The sequence below is a fragment of the Oncorhynchus tshawytscha genome, linkage group LG13 (genome assembly GCF_018296145.1).
Source record: "Oncorhynchus tshawytscha isolate Ot180627B linkage group LG13, Otsh_v2.0, whole genome shotgun sequence".
NCBI lineage: Eukaryota > Metazoa > Chordata > Actinopteri > Salmoniformes > Salmonidae > Oncorhynchus > Oncorhynchus tshawytscha.
This window is the reverse complement of record NC_056441.1, coordinates 61,203,410-61,223,097: the sequence shown is the minus strand read 5'-3', so window position 1 is coordinate 61,223,097 and position 19,688 is coordinate 61,203,410. Positions and strand designations below refer to the sequence as shown.

At 43.1% G+C, this 19,688-nt stretch overlaps 1 protein-coding gene across 1 annotated transcript in view; it reads left to right on the top strand.

Moving 5' to 3' along the window:
* Nucleotides 1-19,688, top strand: part of LOC112266105 (neurobeachin a) — a 255,505-nt gene that overhangs the window by 85,499 nt on the left and 150,318 nt on the right. The window contains exon 35 of the mRNA XM_042296092.1: nt 9,271-9,395. Within this exon, the coding sequence (XP_042152026.1) occupies nt 9,271-9,395 (125 nt within the window). The remainder of the gene's footprint in view (nt 1-9,270; nt 9,396-19,688) is intronic.

Below are 19,688 nucleotides of genomic sequence, written 5' to 3'. Positions count from 1 at the left end.
TCAATGCAGCAGGAACCCTAACACAGCCTTGGTGATGTCTGTCCTCTGTATCTATGTATATTCAAGAGGGGAAAACAACATATTTGTAGTGGTAGTAAAGTTCCTTTGTTTTAGCTCTTCTTTTTCTGTCCGCTTTTATTTGTTGTTGACCTACTGTACAGCAGCTCCTCCCTGGGGGTGGAGTTAACCTTGCAGCCAGATAATTACCTCTGAAGGAGAGCATTCACACTATCATCAGTTATAGGGGAGCAGAGAGAGAGAAGAGAGAGCTGGGAGGTGAGCCCCACCTCTGATGAAAGATTAATGTTCTACAGCGCTGGCAGGGAGGGGTTCAGACGTACTAAAACTCTGCTGTAGACTGTAGTGTCACTGTTACTGACTGTCACTGACTGTAGTCTGACTGTTACAGACTTTAGTTTGACTGTAGTCTGACTGTTACTGACTGTATTCTGACTAGTCTGACTGATTCTGACTTTTACTGACAGTTGCTGACTGTTACTGACTGTAATCTCATTGTTACTGACTAATCTCATTGTTACTTACTGTCACTGACTGTAGTCTGACTATTACTGACTGTCACTGACTGTAGCCTGACTCTTACTGACTAGTCGGACTGTCACTGACTGTAGTCGGACTGTTACTGACTGTATTCTGACTGTATTCTGACTGTTTCTGATTTTAGTCTGACTGTTACTGACTGCAGTCTGACAGTAGTATGACTGTAGCCTGACTGTAGTCTGACTGTAGTATGACTGTAGTCTGACTGTTACTGACTTTAGTCTGACTGTAGTATGGCTGTAGTCCAACTGTTACTGACTGTAGTCTGACTGTAGTATTGTTACGGTTTTCTTCCGTTGAAAGAGAGTCGGACCAAAATGCAGAGTGATTAGTTCGATACATCTTTAATAGACGAAAACCACGAACAAAACAAAAACAAAAACGGGACGTGAAAACCTATACAGCCTATCTGGTGACAACTAACACAAAGACAGGAACAATCACCCACCAAACACTCAAAGAATATGGCTGCCTAAATATGGTTCCCAATCAGAGACAACGAGAATCACCTGCCTCTGATTGAGAACCGCCTCAGGCAACCATAGACTTTGCTAGAACACCCCACTAAGCCACAATCCCAAAACCTACGAAAAACCCCCATACATAAACACACCACAAAATAAACCCATGTCACACCCTGGCCTGACCAAATAAATAAAGAAAACACAAAATACTAAGACCAGGGCGTGACAAGTATGACTGTAGTCCGACTGTTACTGACTGTAGTCCGACTGTTACTGACTGTAGCCTGACTGTAGCCTGACTGTTACTGACTGTAGTCTGACTGTAGTCTGACTGTCACTGACTGTAGTCTGACTGTCACTGACTGTAGTCTGACTGTCACTGACTGTAGTCTGACTGTCACTGACTTTAGTCTGACTGTCACTGACTTTAGTCTGACTGTCACTGACTTTAGTCTGACTGTTACTGACTTTAGTCTGACTGTTACTGACTGTAGTCTGACTGTTACTGACTGTAGTCTGACTGTTACTGACTGTAGTCTGACTGTTACTGACTGTAGTCTGACTGTTACTGACTGTAGTCTGACTGTAGTCTGACTGTAGTCTGACTGTCACTGACTGTAGTCTGACTGTCACTGACTGTAGTCTGACTGTCACTGACTGTAGTCTGACTGTTACTGATGGGTATTGATGGTAGTCTTACTCTTAATGCGTTAATATGCATTCATTACACAAATTATCTTCTTTTTGATGTATTGTTAGGCTGTTTTCTGAATTTACTTTGAAGAATTACAATTGATACACCATCCATGGCCATATGGTTTCCAGTCGCCTCATGTTGATGTGCAGTTTTATTTAGCTGTGTCTGTCTGTTGATGTAGAATAATGTGTCACCATGGTGATCAAAGACAGTCAGTGATATAGTACACTGATTGACAGACATTGTTTTGTTTTCAGACTTTTTTAGTCAATTAGATGGCTGAATGTTTTTTATACCTGCCCGGTTGAAACCTTTCTATCCGTAGGGATCCGTCATCTACGCTGCCTGTTTTGGGAGACGTTTGAAAGCCGATGTTGAATGTTTCTGTATTAAATGTGTTAAAATATCAGTATAATACTGCATGGTTTTTGAGTGATATGGCAGGTTTCAGAAGTATAATGGTTTGGTAGATTATTTGTTTTTGAGAGACCATCATGCAGTACTTCCAAGGGTTGCACAATTCTGGTAACTTTTCCAAAATTCTCAGGTTTTACAGAAATCCAATTTGCAAAATCACAAGGGAATAAGCAGGAAATGCAGTATTTGTAGAAAACCTGAGAATTTTGGGGAAATTACCTGAATTTTGCAACCCTAGTTCCTCCATGCTTACATTTTAGGACATGGTTGCCATGTCCCCAGAGCAGAATGGTTTAGTGTGTCATGGTAATACTGACCAGTGAATCATGTTAACAGTGACCCGAGCCTAAACCATTGACAGATCATAGACAATGAATAGCTTCCTCTCATTGGTAGATGGACAGAGTGTGGATGGAGGAGAGAAGAAAGACCATTTGTTCTCAGAAGGACTTAATCTGAGAGCTCTGGAGTGTGTTTAGTGTCAGTGTCACGCGGGGCTTGGGGCACAGAGTGTGGGGCGCAGGGCTCGGGGCGCAGGGCAGGGCACCCCCTTCACAGGACAGGGTGTGTGTGGTGAGACACTAACCAGTCCTGCCTCTTTAAATAGACTAGTCACTGATTTACTGCTATTTATTATAATTATACCCCAGTCTCAAATGGAAGCATTTAAAGAGAATATAATTGTGTTTTATTTAATCTTTTTTAGCCCTCTCTGTCAGGACAAACTGGCTGATGCTGAAACCACTATAGTTATGTTCTAATTAAAACTTAGATAGTGCTGTCCTAACTGAAACATGGTTTGTGCTGTCCTAACTGACACATGGTTTGTGCTGTCCTAACTGAAACATGGTTTGTGCTGTCCTAACTGAAACATGGTTAGTCCTTTTCTAACTGAAACATGGTTAGTCCTGTTCTAACTGAAACATGGTTAGTTCTGTTCTAACTGAAACATGGTTAGTTCTGTTCTAACTGAAACATGGTTAGTTCTGTTCTAACTGAAACATGGTTAGTTCTGTTCTAACTGAAACATGGTTAGTTCTGTTCTAACTGAAACATGGTTAGTTATGTTCTAACTGAAACATGGTTAGTTATGTTCTAACTGAAACATGGTTAGTTATGTTCTAACTGAAACATGGTTAGTTCTGTTCTAACTGAAACATGGTTTGTTCTGTTCTAACTGAAACATGGTTTGTTCTGTTCTAACTGAAACATGGTTTGTTCTGTTCTAACTGAAACATGGTTTGTTCTGTTCTACCTGAAACATGGTTTGTTCTGTTCTACCTGAAACATGGTTTGTTCTGTTCTACCTGAAACATGGTTTGTTCTGTTCTAACTGAAATTTGTATACTTCTTTTCTATCTGAATGATTGTCCCTCCAGAGGGTTATGGTTCATATGCAGTAGAACTATCTGTATGACGTCACTAGAAATAAACATCAGAACCATGGTCCAGTTTACCGCCTTGTTTGAAGAACACTCTGGAGTGACCACTCTTAACTGGGTCATTGACAACGTGGTCAGCTGTAATTGTTTGTTGATATAATGGTTTGTTGTTTTTCTAACAGAGATATGACCTTGATGGGGGGCAGCATACAACAGCCAGGCGCTAGAGATGGTATGTGTCTCAAATGGCACCCTATACCCTATGTAGTGCACTACTTTTGACCAGGACCCGTAGGGCTTTTGTAAAATAGGGTGTAATTTTGGACGGAAACGTGGAGTGAGGAGGTGAGAATGACCTGACAGGCTGGATACAGACAGTTTCTCCGTCTCTGCTGCCTGCTTCTCTGTCTGTCTTTCTGAGTGGGTGCTAGTTGTTGTAGCTGTGCTTTGACATACAGTGTTATAAGTAGTTATTTTAGCTGCACTTTGATGGACAGTTCAGTCTTAAACAAGCCTCTAATATTATCTGCAGGCAGCAAAGTGCAGGCCTGACAGACACCAAGTATTAGTATTAGCCTGCCCTATTCCTCCCTTCCTCTCCTCCTCCTTCTCTCCTCTCCGATGAATAATCTCAATGGAAAATGGGAGGAAGTAGAGTCGTGTCATTGGTACAGAGTTCAGTCACTATACCACTATATATAACTATACTTTACTACTATACTATAACTATACTATATCACTATACTATAACTGTCCCCAGTGCCAATACAAGCCTAGTGCATCACTACAAACCAGCTCCCACTGTCCTAGATTGGGCTGTATTTGTGCTGGAAAATTGTTTTCAATCCTTTTATTTCCCTCTTCACCGTTTTATTTTGAGTCATGGCTGTCAGGTTTTACTGCCTTTTACAAACAGAACACATTCCCTGTGGAGCGGGGGTGTTAAATCTGTCTCCACAGCCCCGAGACACACACACACACACAGACACAACACACACACCACACACACACCACACAGACACAGACACACACACACACATTCCGGAGATATGGGATTTGAATATACACAGAGGAAACAGGAGAGAAGATAGTCTTTTTTACACATTTATTGTGCTGCACCTACAATCTAAAAGCTTCTGTGAATAATGGCCACCATGTTTCCTCTTGGTTATCAGGTCTGGAAAATGAGCTTTTAAAATGCAGTTTGAAATCCATTTGTGTGATTGATGTGTGACAGGGCTAATAAATTTAGCCAGTTTCTGGGAGGCTTGGCCTCAGTCATTCTTTATGCCTGTCCTGAAGCCCCACTACGAGGGGAGAACAGGGGAGTGGAGAGCCAGTCAGTCCTCCTCACAGATCCCATTGAGATAAACTGGCTGTCACTGCCTCGCACTTTACATTCTCTATTGATGAAATGTTCAGTATATTCCAAGGGCGCGCCTCGTCAAATGATTTGATTCACTATTGTGTATTTACCCTCATATCATTTAGTAGTATTTGTCTGTTTCTACAAGTCTAATGTTAGCCTAACATCAATAGAAGACCTTGGCTGGTAGACATATACTAAATCTTTGTTTTAGTATCAAACAGACTTTGTAACACGCCTGGAGTACATCTGTGTCTGAAGCTGTTCTAGCGTCACATTATTTCCCAGCATGCATTTCTCTAGCTCATGCATGAAATGAAGCTTTGTTGTGCTCATATTGGATTCAGCAAAGCAGAGAAGACATATAGCTTCAGATGCTGAAGAATATCGGACATGTCCTATTAGATGGATTTGAGTGAATTTATCGATGAGAACTTCACAGTTTTAACACCTCTCAGTTTGCAATCTGTCTTTGTTTCCTTCTCTCTTACTCTGCTCCGAATATACTCTTGGAATACACTTAGAATACCATCAATACACTTCCAATACCATCGGTACACTCAGAATACCATTAGTATAATCAGAATAACATCAAATTCAATACACTTACAATACCATCAGTATACTCAGAATACCATCAGTATACTCAGAATACCACACAGACTACCATCAGTATACTCAGAATACCACACAGAATACCATCAGTATACTCAGAATACCACACAGAATACCATCAGTATACTCAGAATACCACACAGACTACCATCAGTATACTCAGAATACCACACAGAATACCATCAGTATACTCAGAATACCACACAGACTACCATCAGTATACTCAGAATACCACACAGACTACCAAAAATGACAAAATAAATAAAGATTTGGTCACACAAAAAAACAAATAAAAACCCCCAGCTCCGAATACTTTCAATACACTCACAGACTGAGGGAGGAACGATGTCGCTCTCTGTCTCTCTCACCTTGGCCTCTCTCTCAGGCTGTCTCAAATGGCACCATATTCCCTATATAGTGCACTACTTTTGACCAGAGCCCTTAGGAGTCTAGTGTTTTAGATGTGTGTGTGTGTGTGTGTGTGTGTGTGTGTGTGTGTGTGTGTGTGTGTGTGTGTGTGTGTGTGTGTGTGTGTGTGTGAGCTAACTGAGTTAGCCCCCTATGGGAGCCATTCCCCAGAGCCCCCCAGCACCAGACCATCCAGTCTGCCTCCCAAATAGCATTCCCTATATAGTGCACTTCTTTAGACCAAGGCCCATAGTATAGGGTGCCATTTGGAAGACATCCCGGACCACCCACACTGAGCTGCCTGGCCCAGCCTCCTTCAGTAATGCAGGTTGGCACGAAGGTCCAGAACCTGTCTGGTGCCAACCACACGGTTTAGAGTATCACTGGCCCCTCTCTCCTTCTCCTCTCTCCCTTTCCTCCTCCTCATCTTTCTATTTCTCCTTTTCATTCACTACTAAACCACCTCCAAAGTGAAAGCATATGGTGGGGGATGAGGTTGGGGTGGGGGGTCAGGGGGAGAGAAATCATGTTTGCTTGGTTAATCAATTCTTGTAATGTTGGGGTTAGTTTGTTGAATGTTTGATTCGTATTATCTGAAAACATTTTGGCTTGCAGTTTAGGTTGCTGTACACAAATGATTATCAAATCTCACGCATCATATGTGTTTCATGTGTTTAATGTGGTGTAGAGGAAATGTTCAAAGCAGCTCCTTCCTCCCCCACCGCGGTTGGCAGTCTATTTGTAGTGGGAATTAGGGGTTATAATCTGTAACAGTAATCTCTCATCTGCCTTCAGTGTATTTCCATTTTTCTGGCTGTGTAATCTAGCGTTTACAATATAATTTACGTGGATTCGCCTCTCCACCTACTGACATCTCTGTTCTTCTGCTTCAAGCCTGCTGGGAGACTGACAGACAGGGGACAAGCTCTAGGCACACTGATACTCTGCACACACACTCACACACACAGTTGATTGATGCTTAACTGAGACTGAGCTCGCGTGGCTGTCAAAGGCCTGCTAAGTCTCCTGAGCCTTCGGTTTACTGACAGTTGTAGATATTAAATTCATATTATATTCATATTATATTCATAGAGTGGTTTGGTGATGTGATCCCCTTGTAACAAGTTAATCTGTTTAGACTGACTCAATATTGGGGGGGACTATACAATGGTAGCCCTGGCTGCTAGCCAGATTGCCAAAACTGGAGGTGGATTGGTAACTGGGCAGCTGTCTGGGTTGTTGTTCTTGTTTATGGTGGTGGTAATACATTCTGACTGGATCATTTTTAAGGTGGAGGTGGAGGCATCATTTTAATACGGTTCTGTACTGGTAAAAGGAAAATGAAAGAGCCCTGGCCGAAAGTAGGTCGCTATACACTGAGTGTACAAAATATTAGGAACGGCTCTTTCCGTGATATCGACTGACCAGGTGAAACCAGGTGAAAGCTATGATCCCTTATTGATATCACTTGTAAAATGCACTTCAATCAGTGTATATGAAGGGCAGGAGACAGGATAAATAACGATTTCAATTGAGACATGGATCGTGTATGTGTGCCATTCAGAGGGTGAGTGGGCAAGACAAAATATTTAAGTGCCATTGAACGGGGTATGGTAGTAGGTGTCAGGCACACAGGTTTGAGTGTGTCAAGAACTGCAACGCTGCTGGGTTTTTCACACTCAGTTTCCTGTGTGTATGAAGAGTGGTCCACCATCCAAAGGACATCCAGGCAAGTTGACACAACTGTGGGAAGCATTAGAGTCAACATGGGCCAGCATCCCTGTGGAAAGCTTTTGGCACCTTGTAGAGTCAATGCCCCAATGAATTGAGGCCGTTCTGATGGCAACTCAATATTAGGAAGCTGTTTCTAATGTTTTATACACTCAGTATATAGGGAATATGGTGCCATGTGGGACACGGTCAGAAGAGAAGGAGGACTTGTGTAGTTCCTCACTCTGGTCTAGATGGAGAGGATGAAGATGAAGCACATGGTCCATTGATGTGACTGAGGATCTTCTCAGACCAAACTGTCATCTGCTCTACTTTAATCATCACTCTCTCCCTCGCTCCATATTTCTCTCCACAGCTTCGTTTAGAGTACGTAAATGACTTGCAGTGATTTTCTACTTTTAGTTCCCCTTGAATGAAACACAAAGCCTTTGAAATGTGTCCAGCCAGAGCTGCACTTAGTAACCTGATGCTGGGCCCACGGCTTAATGGTTTGCATTAGCTGCGAGCAATAAAATTATCCTCCTTCCCAGGTCCTCCCTGCAAATGTTGGAATAATCATTTTTACCAAGATGGTTACCACATGCTGGAGCTGTTCCCTTCTTTCTCTCCGGTTTTCAAGGCTCTAATTTGCTGTTATTAATAATGAATAAAAATGCAATTTTCTTTTGGGTTGCCCCAGGGTTCTGGGAATCATTTCAATGAATATTTCAACACATTATTTTAATCATGGCTCCACATACACACACAGGGAGGGAGTGTTCTCAGACCCTCCCCATCATTATTAAACCCCATGTTGCTGCCTCCCTCCTTCCCACCTTCCCTCCATCCCTCCCTCCCTCCATGCCGCCCTCCTCTCCCTCCCTGCCTGTGTTGAGAGTCCTACCTCTATGATTTACAAGTCTTGTTAAAAAACATAGTTAAAAAGGAGGCAAGCTGGGCCATTTAGACTTGTAATTTGATGCTGTATTTGTTAATGGGAGTGTTAGTGATTTATAGTGTAGTGGCTTCTGCTGCTGCTGCTGTGGGGATGGATCCTGGTGTTGTGGTGCTGTATGTGAAATTTATGTAGTGTGTGTGCCTGCCTGTGTGTGTGTGTGTGTGGTGTGTATTCTAACCTGTCTATCTGTCTTTCTCTGTCTAGCCTGTCTCTCTCTCTCTCTCTCTCTCTCTCTCTCTCTCTCTCTCTCTCTCTCTCTCTCTCTCTCTCTCTCTCTCTCTCTCTCTCTCTCTGTCTCTGTCTCTGTCTGTCTGTCTCTGTTTAACCTGGCTATCTCTGTCTGTCTCTGTTTAACCTGGCTATCTCTATCTGTCTCTGTCTCTCTCTGTCTTTCTGTCTAACCTGTCTATCTCTCTCTGTCTCTGTCTCTCTCTGTCTTTCTGTCTAACCTGTCTATCTCTCTCTGTCTGTCTCTGTTTAACCTGTCTATCTCTATCTGTCTGTCTCTGTCTAACCTGTCTATCTCTCTCTCTGTCTTTCTGTCTAACCTGTCTATCTCTCTCTGTCTGTCTCTTAGTCTAACCTATATCTCTCTGTCTGTCTTTCAGTCTAACCTGTCTGTCTCTCAGTCTAACCTGTCTCTCTATCTCTGTCTGTCTCTTAGTCTAACCTGTCTATCTCTGTCTGTCTCTCAGTCAGCTGAATGACTTCTGGCGTCTGGATTACTGGGAGGACGACTTACGGAGGAGGCGGAGATTCGTACGGAACCCCTTTGGCTCCACCCACCTGGACATCCCCTGCAAGATGCTGAACGACTATGGTTAGTCAGCATGCTCCTGGCTGATTGATTGATTGAATTAATTGATTTATTGATGTGTGGTTGAAAACTGTAACAAGCAACCCTAATTCAACAGTTTTTCTTGTCGGCTATAATGATATCTGCTTCTGACGTGTCCTCTATTCTACAAGGTCTGTAGAAGTAACTAGTCTACTGATGGAATACTCAGTGGTTAGGGTTAGGGTTTGGGTGATACATGACAGGGTTAGGGTGATACATGACAGGGTTAGGGTGAAACATGACAGGGTTTGGGTGATACATGACAGGGTTTGGGTGATACATGACAGGGTTAGGGTGATACATGACAGGGTTAGGGTGAAACATGACAGGGTTAGGGTGATACATGACAGGGTTTAGGGATATACATGACAGGGTTAGGGTGATACATGACAGGGTTAGGGTGATACATGACAGGGTTAGGGATACATGACAGGGTTAGGGTGATACATGACAGGGTTAGGGTGATACATGACATGACAGGTTTGGGGTGATTGACAGGGTGATACATGACAGGGTTAGGGTGATACATGACAGGGTTTGGGTGATACATGACAGGGTTTGGGTGATACATGACAGGGGTTTGGGTGATACATGACAGGGTTTGGGTGATACATGACAGGTTTTGGGTGATACATGACAGGGTTAGGGTGATACATGACAGGGTTAGGGTTACATGACAGGGTTAGTGATACATGACAGGGTTGGGGTGATACATGACAGGGTTTGGGTGATACATGACAGGGTACATGACAGGGTTTGGGGTTAGGGTGATACATGACAGGGTTGATACATGGGTTTGGGTGATACATGACAGGGTTTTGGGTGATACATGACAGGTTTTGGGTGATACATGACAGGGTTAGGGTGGGTTATATACATGACATGTTAGGGTTAGGGTGATACATGACAGGGTTTGGGTGATACATGACAGGGTTAGGGTGATACATGTTAGGGTTAGGGTGATACATGACAGTTAGGGTTAGGGTGATACATGACAGGGTTAGGGTGATACATGACAGGGTTAGGGTGATACATGACAGGGTGACAGGGTTAGGGTGATACATGACAGGGTTATACATGACAGGGTTAGGGTGATACATGACAGGGTTTGGGTGATACATGACAGGGTTTGTTAGGACAGGGTTAGGGTGATACATGACAGGGTTAGGGGTGATACATGACAGGGTTTGGGTGATACATGACAGGGTTAGGGTGATACATGACAGGGTTAGGGTGATACATGACAGGGTTAGATACATGACAGGGTTTGGGTGATACATGACAGGGTTAGGGTGATACATGACAGGGTTAGGGTGATACATGACAGGGTTAGGGTGATACATGACAGGGTTAGGGTGATACATGACAGGGTTAGGGTGATACATGACAGGGTTAGGGTGATACATGACAGGGTTAGGGTGATACATGACAGGGTTAGGGTGATACATGACAGGGTTTGGGTGATACATGACAGGGTTAGGGTGATACATGACAGGGTTAGGGTGATACATGACAGGGTTAGGGTGATACATGACAGGGTTAGGGTGATACATGACAGGGTTTAGGGATATACATGACAGGTTTAGGGATATACATGACAGTAGCCACGGTCTCTCTCCACACAGTACAATCCTGTCATTCATAATGTTGTATGACCCCAGACAACCACTGGGTTCTTCTCACTGTCAAGGCCAGCATTATAAAGTGAGGAGCTATAGAGGGTCTCAGTGTCCTCATGGTCCAGGGTTGAACCGTGTACTATGGGCAGGGCCTGTTGCTGAGCTGAGAGAAGTTTATTGTCATTTTTATAAGCAACATATTTACTGCCTCTGTCAATTGAACATGACACGTCCGTTCAATGAAACATTTTATTTTTATAGACTTAGTCATTTTACTGTTGTGCTCTTAGTCTCAAACTGACAGGTCTACGTCCCAAGTGGCACCCTATTCCTTATATAGTGCACTACTTTTGACCAGAGCCCTGTGGACCCTGGTCAAAGGTAGTGCACTATAAACTGATGGGAATAGGGTGCCGCTTAGGACGCAACCTAGCAGAGCAGATGGAGTAAAGAAACAAGGGGAACAAAATCTATTGATTTAGAAACTCTACAAAGAACAAACATCTCAAAATATTTTGTTTAAAGGTAGACTCTGTGATATGACGTAGATTCAGAATATAAACGGAATAGTGGGTAAATTTCCGCAACAACTAAGATCCTTGAAGTGTGAGGCTCAACTTCTCCGCTGTCTTGGTGCCCTGGCCTCCACGCTGTAACAGTGTGATGTGAACCCGTGCACATGTGCAGATACTGTGTGTGACTGTGTGAGAGCAAAGTCTTGCATCTCACTCATCTCAATATCTGTGGTGCTGCCTGTGGCAACTTCATTTAGCTGAGTCTACCTTTAAATAAAAAATGCTTCCACATCAAATAAAACAATGTTATAAGATAAAACATCATTCATTTCTCTGATGCTATTAAATCCTATTGTTCCAAGTTGTCTGCACACATCGGGAGGTATGATATTTCATAGTGAATGGAGGTGAGCAGTCATTAGGCCAGTTCTCTAGCCCAATGCCTGATGACCCAGGTCTAGTATGAGGAGGGCCAGGTCTAGTATGAGGAGGGCCAGGTCTAGTATGAGGAGGGCCAGGTCTAGTATGAGGAGGGCCAGGTCTAGTATGAGGAGGGCCAGGTCTAGTATGAGGAGGGCCAGGTCTAGTATGAGGAGGGCCAGGTCTAGTATGAGGAGGGCCAGGTCTAGTATGAGGAGGGCCAGGAGTTTGACCTCCAGGAGAAACTCTGGGCCTTAGTTTTGACCTCACACATACTGGTCTCTGTGTAATTGAGGCTGCTTCCCAAATGGTACCCTATTCCCTACATAGTGCATACTTTTGACTAGAGGCTCTGGTCAAAAGTAGTGCACTGTGTAGGGAATAGGGTGCCATTTGGGATGCAACTGGCTGTGCTGGGGGAGCTGACTGTTGGGTCAGCATGTCATCTGGCCTCTCAACTCCTACAGATAACACACACACACCAGCTGGTTTCTCTCTGGGCTGCAGGTGGCCCATGTTAATATCACATACACAATAATGACACCGTCTGCTTCTTATTTTACTATGGTTCCTTTCTCAACTGTCCAGACAGCTCTACAGTGAGGGAAAAATGTATTTGATCACCTGCTGATTTTATATGTTTGCCCACTGACAAAGAAATTATCAGTCTATAATTTTAATGGTAGGTTTGTTTGAACAGTGAGAGACAGAATAACAACAAAAAAATCCAGAAAAACGCATGTCAAAAATGTTATAAATTTATTTGCCTTTTAATGAGGGAAATAAGTATTTGACCCCTCTCAATCAGAAAGATTTCTGGCTCCCAGGTGTCTTTTATACAGGTAACGAGCTGAGATTAGGAGCACACTCTTAAAGGGAGTGCTCCTAATCTCAGTTTGTTACCTGTAAAACAGACACCTGTCCACAGAGGCAATCAATCAATCAGATTCCAAACTCTCCACCATGGCCAAGACCAAAGAGCTCTCCAAGGATGTCAGGGACAAGATTGTAGACCTACACAAGGCTGGAATGGGCTACAAGACCATCGCCAAGCAGCTTGGTGAGAAGGTGACAACAGTTGGTGCGATTATTCGCAAATGGAAGAAACACAAACGAACTGTCAATCTCCCTCGGCCTGGGCCTCCATGCAAGATCTCACCTCGTGGAGTTGCAATGATCATGAGAACGGTGAGGAATCAGCCCAGAACTACACGGGAAGATCTTGTCAATGATCTCAAGGCAGCTGGGACCATAGTCACCAAGAAAACAATTGGTAACACACTACATCGTGAAGGACTGAAATCCTGCAGCACCCGCAAGGTCCCCCTGCTCAAGAAAGCACATATACATGCCCGTCTGAAGTTTGCCAATGAACATCTGAATGATTCAGAGGACAACTGAGTGAAAGTGTTGTGATCAGATGAGACCAAGATGGAGCTCTTTGGCATCAACTTAACTCGCCGTGTTTGGAGGAGGAGGAATGCTGCCTATGACCCCAAGAACACCATCCCCACCGTCAAACATGGAGGTGGAAACATTATGTTTTGGGGGTGTTGTTCTGCCAAGAGGACAGGACAACTTCACCGCATCAAAGGGACGATGGACGGGGCCATGTACCGTCAAATCTTGGTTGAGAACCTCCTTCCCTCAGCCAGGGCATTGAAAATGGTTCATGGATGGGTATTCCAGCATGACAATGATCCAAAACACACGGCCAAGGCAACAAAGGAGTGGCCCAAGAAGAAGCACATTAAGGTCCTGGAGTGACCTAGCCAGTCTCCAGACCTTAATCCCATAGAAAATCTGTGGAGAGAGCTGAAGGTTCAAATTGCCAAACGTCAGCCTCGAAAACTTAATGACTTGGAGATCTGCAAATAGGAGTGGGACAAAATCCCTATTGAGATGTATGCAAACCTGGTGGCCAACTACAAGAAACGTCTCACCTCTGTGATTGCCAACAAGGGTTTTGCCACCAAGTACTAAGTCATGTTTTGCAGAGGGGTGAAATACTTATTTCCCTCATTAAAATGCAAATCAATTTGTAACATTTTTGACGTGTTTTTCTGGATTTTTGTTGTTATTCTGTCTCCCACTGTTCAAATAAACCTACCATTAAAATTATAGACGGACTATTTCTTTGTCAGTGGGCAAACGTACAAATATCAAATACTTGTTTCCCTCACTGTAATATACAAAAGTGAAATAAACAATAAAAATGAACAGTAAACATTACACATACAGAAGTTTTAAAACAATAAAGGCATTACAAATGTCATATTATGTATATATACAGTGTTGTAACAATGTACAAATGGTTGAATACACAAGGGAAAATAAATAGGCATAAATATGGGTTGTATGTTTTCAAATTCTTTGTTGATCTGTGTAATCTGAGGGAAGTATGTGTCTCTAATATGGTCATACATTGGGCAGGAGGTTAGGAAGTGCAGCTCAGTTTCCACCTCATTTTGTGGACAGTGTGCACATAGCCTGTCTTCTCTTGGGAGCCATGTCTGCCTACGGCGGCCTTTCTCAATAGCAAGGCTATGCTCCCTGAGTCTGTACATAGTCTAAGCTTTCCTTAAGTTTGGGTCAGTCACAGTGGTCAGGTATTCTGCCACTGTGTATTCTCTGTTTAGGGCCAAATAGCATTCTAGTTTGCTCTGTTTTTTTGTTAATTCTTTCCAATGTGGCAAGTAATTATTTTTTTGTTTTCTCATGATTTGCTTGGGTCTAATTGTGCTGCTGTCCTGGGGCTCTGTGGGGTGTGTTTGTGTTTGTGAACAGAGCCCCAGGACCAGCTTGCTTAGGGGACTCTTCTCCGGGTTCATCTCTCTGTAGGTGATGGCTTTGTTATGGAAGGTTTGGGAATCGCTTCCTTTTAGGTGGTTGTAGAATTTAACGTCTCTTTTCTGGATTTTGATAATTAGTGGGTATCAGCCTAATTCTGCTCTGCATGCATTATTCGGTGTTCTACGTTGGTGTTTGTCCCATTTTGTGAAATCTTGGTTGGTGTGCGGACCCCAGACTTCACAAACATAAAGGACAATGGGATCTATGACTGATTCAAGTATTTCTACCCAGATACTAATTGGTATGTTGAATTTTATGTTCCTTTTGATGGCATAGAATGCCCTTCTTGCCTTGTCTCTCAGATCGTTCACAGCTTTGTGGAAGTTACCTGTGGCGCTGATGTTTAGGCCAAGGTATGTATAGTTTTTTTTGTGTGCTCTAGGGCAATGGTGTCTAGATGGAATTTGTATTTGTGGTCCTGGCGACTGGACCTTTTTTGGAACACCATTATTTTGGTCTTACTGAGATTTACTGTCAGCGTTCAGGTCTGGCAGAATCTGTGCAGAATATCTAGGTGCTGCTGTAGGCCCTCCTTGGTTGGTGACAGAAGCACCAGATCATCAGCAAACAGTAGACATTTGACTTCAGATTCTAGTAGGGTGAGGCCGGGTGCTGCAGACTTTTCTAGTGCCCGCTCCAATTCGTTGATATATATGTTGAAGAGGGTGGGGCTTAAGCTGCATCCCTGTCTCACCCCATGGCCCTGTGGGAAGATATTTGTGTGTTTTTTGCTAATTTTTACCTTACACTTGTTGTTGGTGTACATTAATTTTATAATGTTGTATGTTTTACCCCCAACACCACTTTCCATCAATTTGTATAGCAGACCCTCATGCCAAATTGAGTCGAAGGCTTTTTTGAAATCAACAAAGCATGAGTAGACTTTGCCTTTGTTTTGGTTTGTTAGTTTGTCAATTAGGGTGTGCAGGGTGAATACATGGTCTGTTGTACGGTAATTTGGTAAAAAGCCAATTGACATTTGCTCAGTACATTGTTTTCATTGAGGAAATGTACGAGTCTGCTGTTAATGATAATGCAGAGGATTTTCCCAATTTTGCTGTTGACGCATATCCCATGGTAGTTATTGGGGTCAAATTTGTCTCCACTTTTGTGGACTGGTGTGATCAGTCCTTGGTTCCAAATATTGGGGAAGATGCTAGATGTTAGAGTTTTAGTATAGCCAATTGGAATTTGTTGTCTATATATTTGATCATTTCATTAAGGATACCATCAACACCACAGGCCTTATTTATTTTTTATTTTTTTTAACCTTTATTTAACCAGGCAAGTCAGTTAAGAACAAATTCTTATTTTCAATGATGGCCTAGGAACAGTGGGTTCAGATTTGTGGGAACAGTGGGACAGATTTGTACCTTGTCAGCTCGGGGATTTGAACTTGCAACCTTTCAGTTACTAGTCCAACACCCTAACCACTAGGCTACCCTGCCACCCCAGGGTTGGATTGGAGGGTTGTTATTTTGTCCTGTAGCTCATTCAAGGTAATTGGAGAATCCAGTGTTCTCTCTCTCTCTCTCTCTTGCTTGCTTCCTCTCAATTCAATTCAATGGGCTTCATTGGCATGGGAAACATGTGTTAACATTGGCAAAGCAAGTGAGGTAGATAATATACAAAAGTGAAATAAACAATAAAAATTAACAGTTAACATTTTTCAAAACAATAGACATTACAAATGTCATATTATGTATATACAGTGTTGTAACCTCTCTCTCTCTCTCTTTGTTGACGGTGCTTTCACTGTTGTTTCTATGGGGGAGATTAAGACAGTTAGAGACACTATGGCCTGTAATAAAGCTGCCCCCTCGTGTGCTCGTTAGATCAGGTAGTGTTCCTGTGCGCGCATTTGTGTCTCCACAGATGAGCACATTTCCCTGGGCCTGGAAATGGCACGTCTCTTCCTCAAGGGTGGGGAAGATCTCCTCTGAGTAATATGGGGATTCTGAGGGGGGGGATATATATTGCGCAAAGGAACACGTCTTTTTCTGTCAGTACAAGTTATTTTTTCAGTTTTAACCAAATGTGATATTTGCCCATTTTGAGGGGATCAATTAGATGTTGTAGTTCGGATTTGTACCAAATGATCAGTCCTCCAGAGTCTCTGCCTCTATTGACAGAGCTGTGTTTCTGTGACGGCACAATGACCTCTGTAGCCTGTGGGACAGTGAGAGACAACGTCAGCCTTACACCATGTCTCCTGCAGAATGATGATGTCGACATCTTTAAGATTTTTGTTGAACTCCCGTGCTAAACTCTTCAGTCCAAAGGTTGATGGGTTTAGGTCCTAAATGTTCCACATGCTGACTGATAGTGATTTCATGTTGCAAAAAGAAAGAATAGCAGTCAGAAATACAGTAACAACTAACTAATAAGTTGTTAAAAGTGAGATAAACAGGATAACAGCTAACATTTTTTCTGTTATATATATAAATATTCCTATTCATTGAACAAGTAAATTCTAGTACTGTGTGTGTGTGTGTGTGTGTGTGTGTGTGTGTGTGTGTGTGTGTGTGTGTGTGTGTGTGTGTGTGTGTGTGTGTGTTTAGTGCAGATGTATTGGAGGAGCTGTTTAATCTCACTTAATCCTACAGGGTTCTCCTGTCCTCTGACGACCTCTGCGGAACATCTCTCTCTCTCTCTTAGTTCTGATGCTTTCTTTCTGCAGCAGACCCTGAAGAAAATAATGTTGTCAATGCTTTTTTTCCTGTTTGTAAATTGTTGTTCTCCCTGTCCTTTAGTAGGTGGCATATGTGCGTGTCCTGTTTCTCCTGTGAGAAGGATTGTATTTTTGCTCTCTCTCTTGCTCTCTCCCCCATCACAATCTCTACCCTCCCCCACTCTCGTTATGGGCCTTGGTCGAAAGTAGTGCTCTATATAGGAAATGTTGTGCGATTTGGGACACAACCCATATTAAAGATGAGATGTATCTTTAGTGGATAATCTAGAGCATCAGATCGTTAGTAGTCTCCGTCACCAAACTCTGTTTCCTGTGGTTTGACAGCCACTCCCACCAACCGTAGTACACATATATAGAACATAGTCTGTTTATTACAGATATAGAAGTTAACAAAACATAATGCCAGTGGGTTGTTAGCTATGTAGTGGTTATTACAGATATAGATTTTAGTGGGAAGGCCTGTTGAGAGAGAGAGTTTACTCTTCAGTTGCTTCTTGAATGTGTGGATTGAAATTTCAACATTGACAGGGTGAGGAGGACTAAGGAGGGTTAGCGTTGTGTCTCTGCCCTCTGTCTGTCAGTATGACTATACCCTCTGTGTTCTGTAGCAGCAGCAGAGGATATAGTTAGCTGATTGGAACTGGGGAACCATGAAATGGAAGTCAGGTTCATATTGATCCAGTGTTTAACAGGCTGTTCTACCTCCAGGTGTCCTTGCTGCCTTACTCAGATGAACAGGCAGTGTGCGTCCCAAATGGCACCTTATTCCCCCATAGGCTCTGGTCAAATGTAGTGGACAATCAGGCTCTCTCTGACCCTCTGCTACTCACACACTGATCTTTATAGCTCGTTACAGCAGAATTTGCACACACATGCACGCACAAATTCACGCACACGCAGACAAACACACACTCTACTACATAGCAGTAGAACACACATCATCACTTGCTACAATTCTGTAAATTATACTCTATCCTCTCTAGCCTGCCGTTCCCTGGTTCATTATTATGACTAATGAAGATTCACTCTGAAGGAGATGAGAGCTGCATGTTGTCTGACTGACTTTCAATGAGCTCTCTAAGGTATAGCTCTGTGGAGCATGCCTGGAACCTCAATAATACAGTAAGTGATGAGTAAAGGTATAACTACAGAGCTTCTAGCTCCAGAGCATCTAGCTCCAGAGCTTCTAGCTGCAGAGCATCTAGCTATAGAGCATATAGCTACAGAGCATCTAGCTACAGAGCATATAGCTACAGAGCATATAGCTACAGAGCATCTAGCTATAGAGCATATAGCTACAGAGCATCTAGCTATAGAGCATATAGCTACAGAGCATCTAGCTATAGAGCATATAGCTACAGAGCATCTAGCTATAGAGCATATAGCTACAGAGCATCTAGCTATAGAGCTGCTAGCTACAGAGCATCTAGCTATAGAGCATATAGCTACAGAGCATCTAGCTATAGAGCTGCTAGCTACAGAGCATCTAGCTATAGAGCATATAGCTACAGAGCATCTAGCTCCAGAGCTGCTAGCTACAGAGCATCTAGCTACAGAGCATCTAGCTATAGAGCATCTAGCTACAGAGCATCTAGCTCCAGAGCATCTAGCTCCAGAGCATCTAGCTCCAGAGCTTCTAGCTATAGAGCATCTAGCTCCAGAGCATCTAGCTCCAGAGCATCTAGCTCCAGAGCTTCTAGCTCCAGAGCATCTAGCTCCAGAGCATCTAGCTCCAGAGCATCTAGCTCCAGAGCTTCTAGCTACAGAGCATCTAGCTACAGAGCATCTAGCTACAAGGTATCTAGCTACAGAGCATATAGCAACATAACATTTAGCTCCAGAGCATCTAGCTACAGGGCATCTAGCTACAGAGCATTTAGCTACAAGGCATCTAGCTACAGGGCATCTAGCTATAGCTACAGAGCATCTAGCTACAAGGCATCTCGCTACAGGGTATCTAGCTACAGAGCATCTAGCAACAGAACATTTAGCTACAGAGCATCTAGCTACAGAGCATCTAGCTACAGGGCATCTAGCTACAGGGCATCTAGCTACAGGGCATCTAGCTATAGCTACAGAGCATCTAGCTACAAGGCATCTCGCTACAGGGTATCTAGCTACAGAGCATCTAGCAACAGAACATTTAGCTACAGAGCATCCAACTACAGAGCATCTA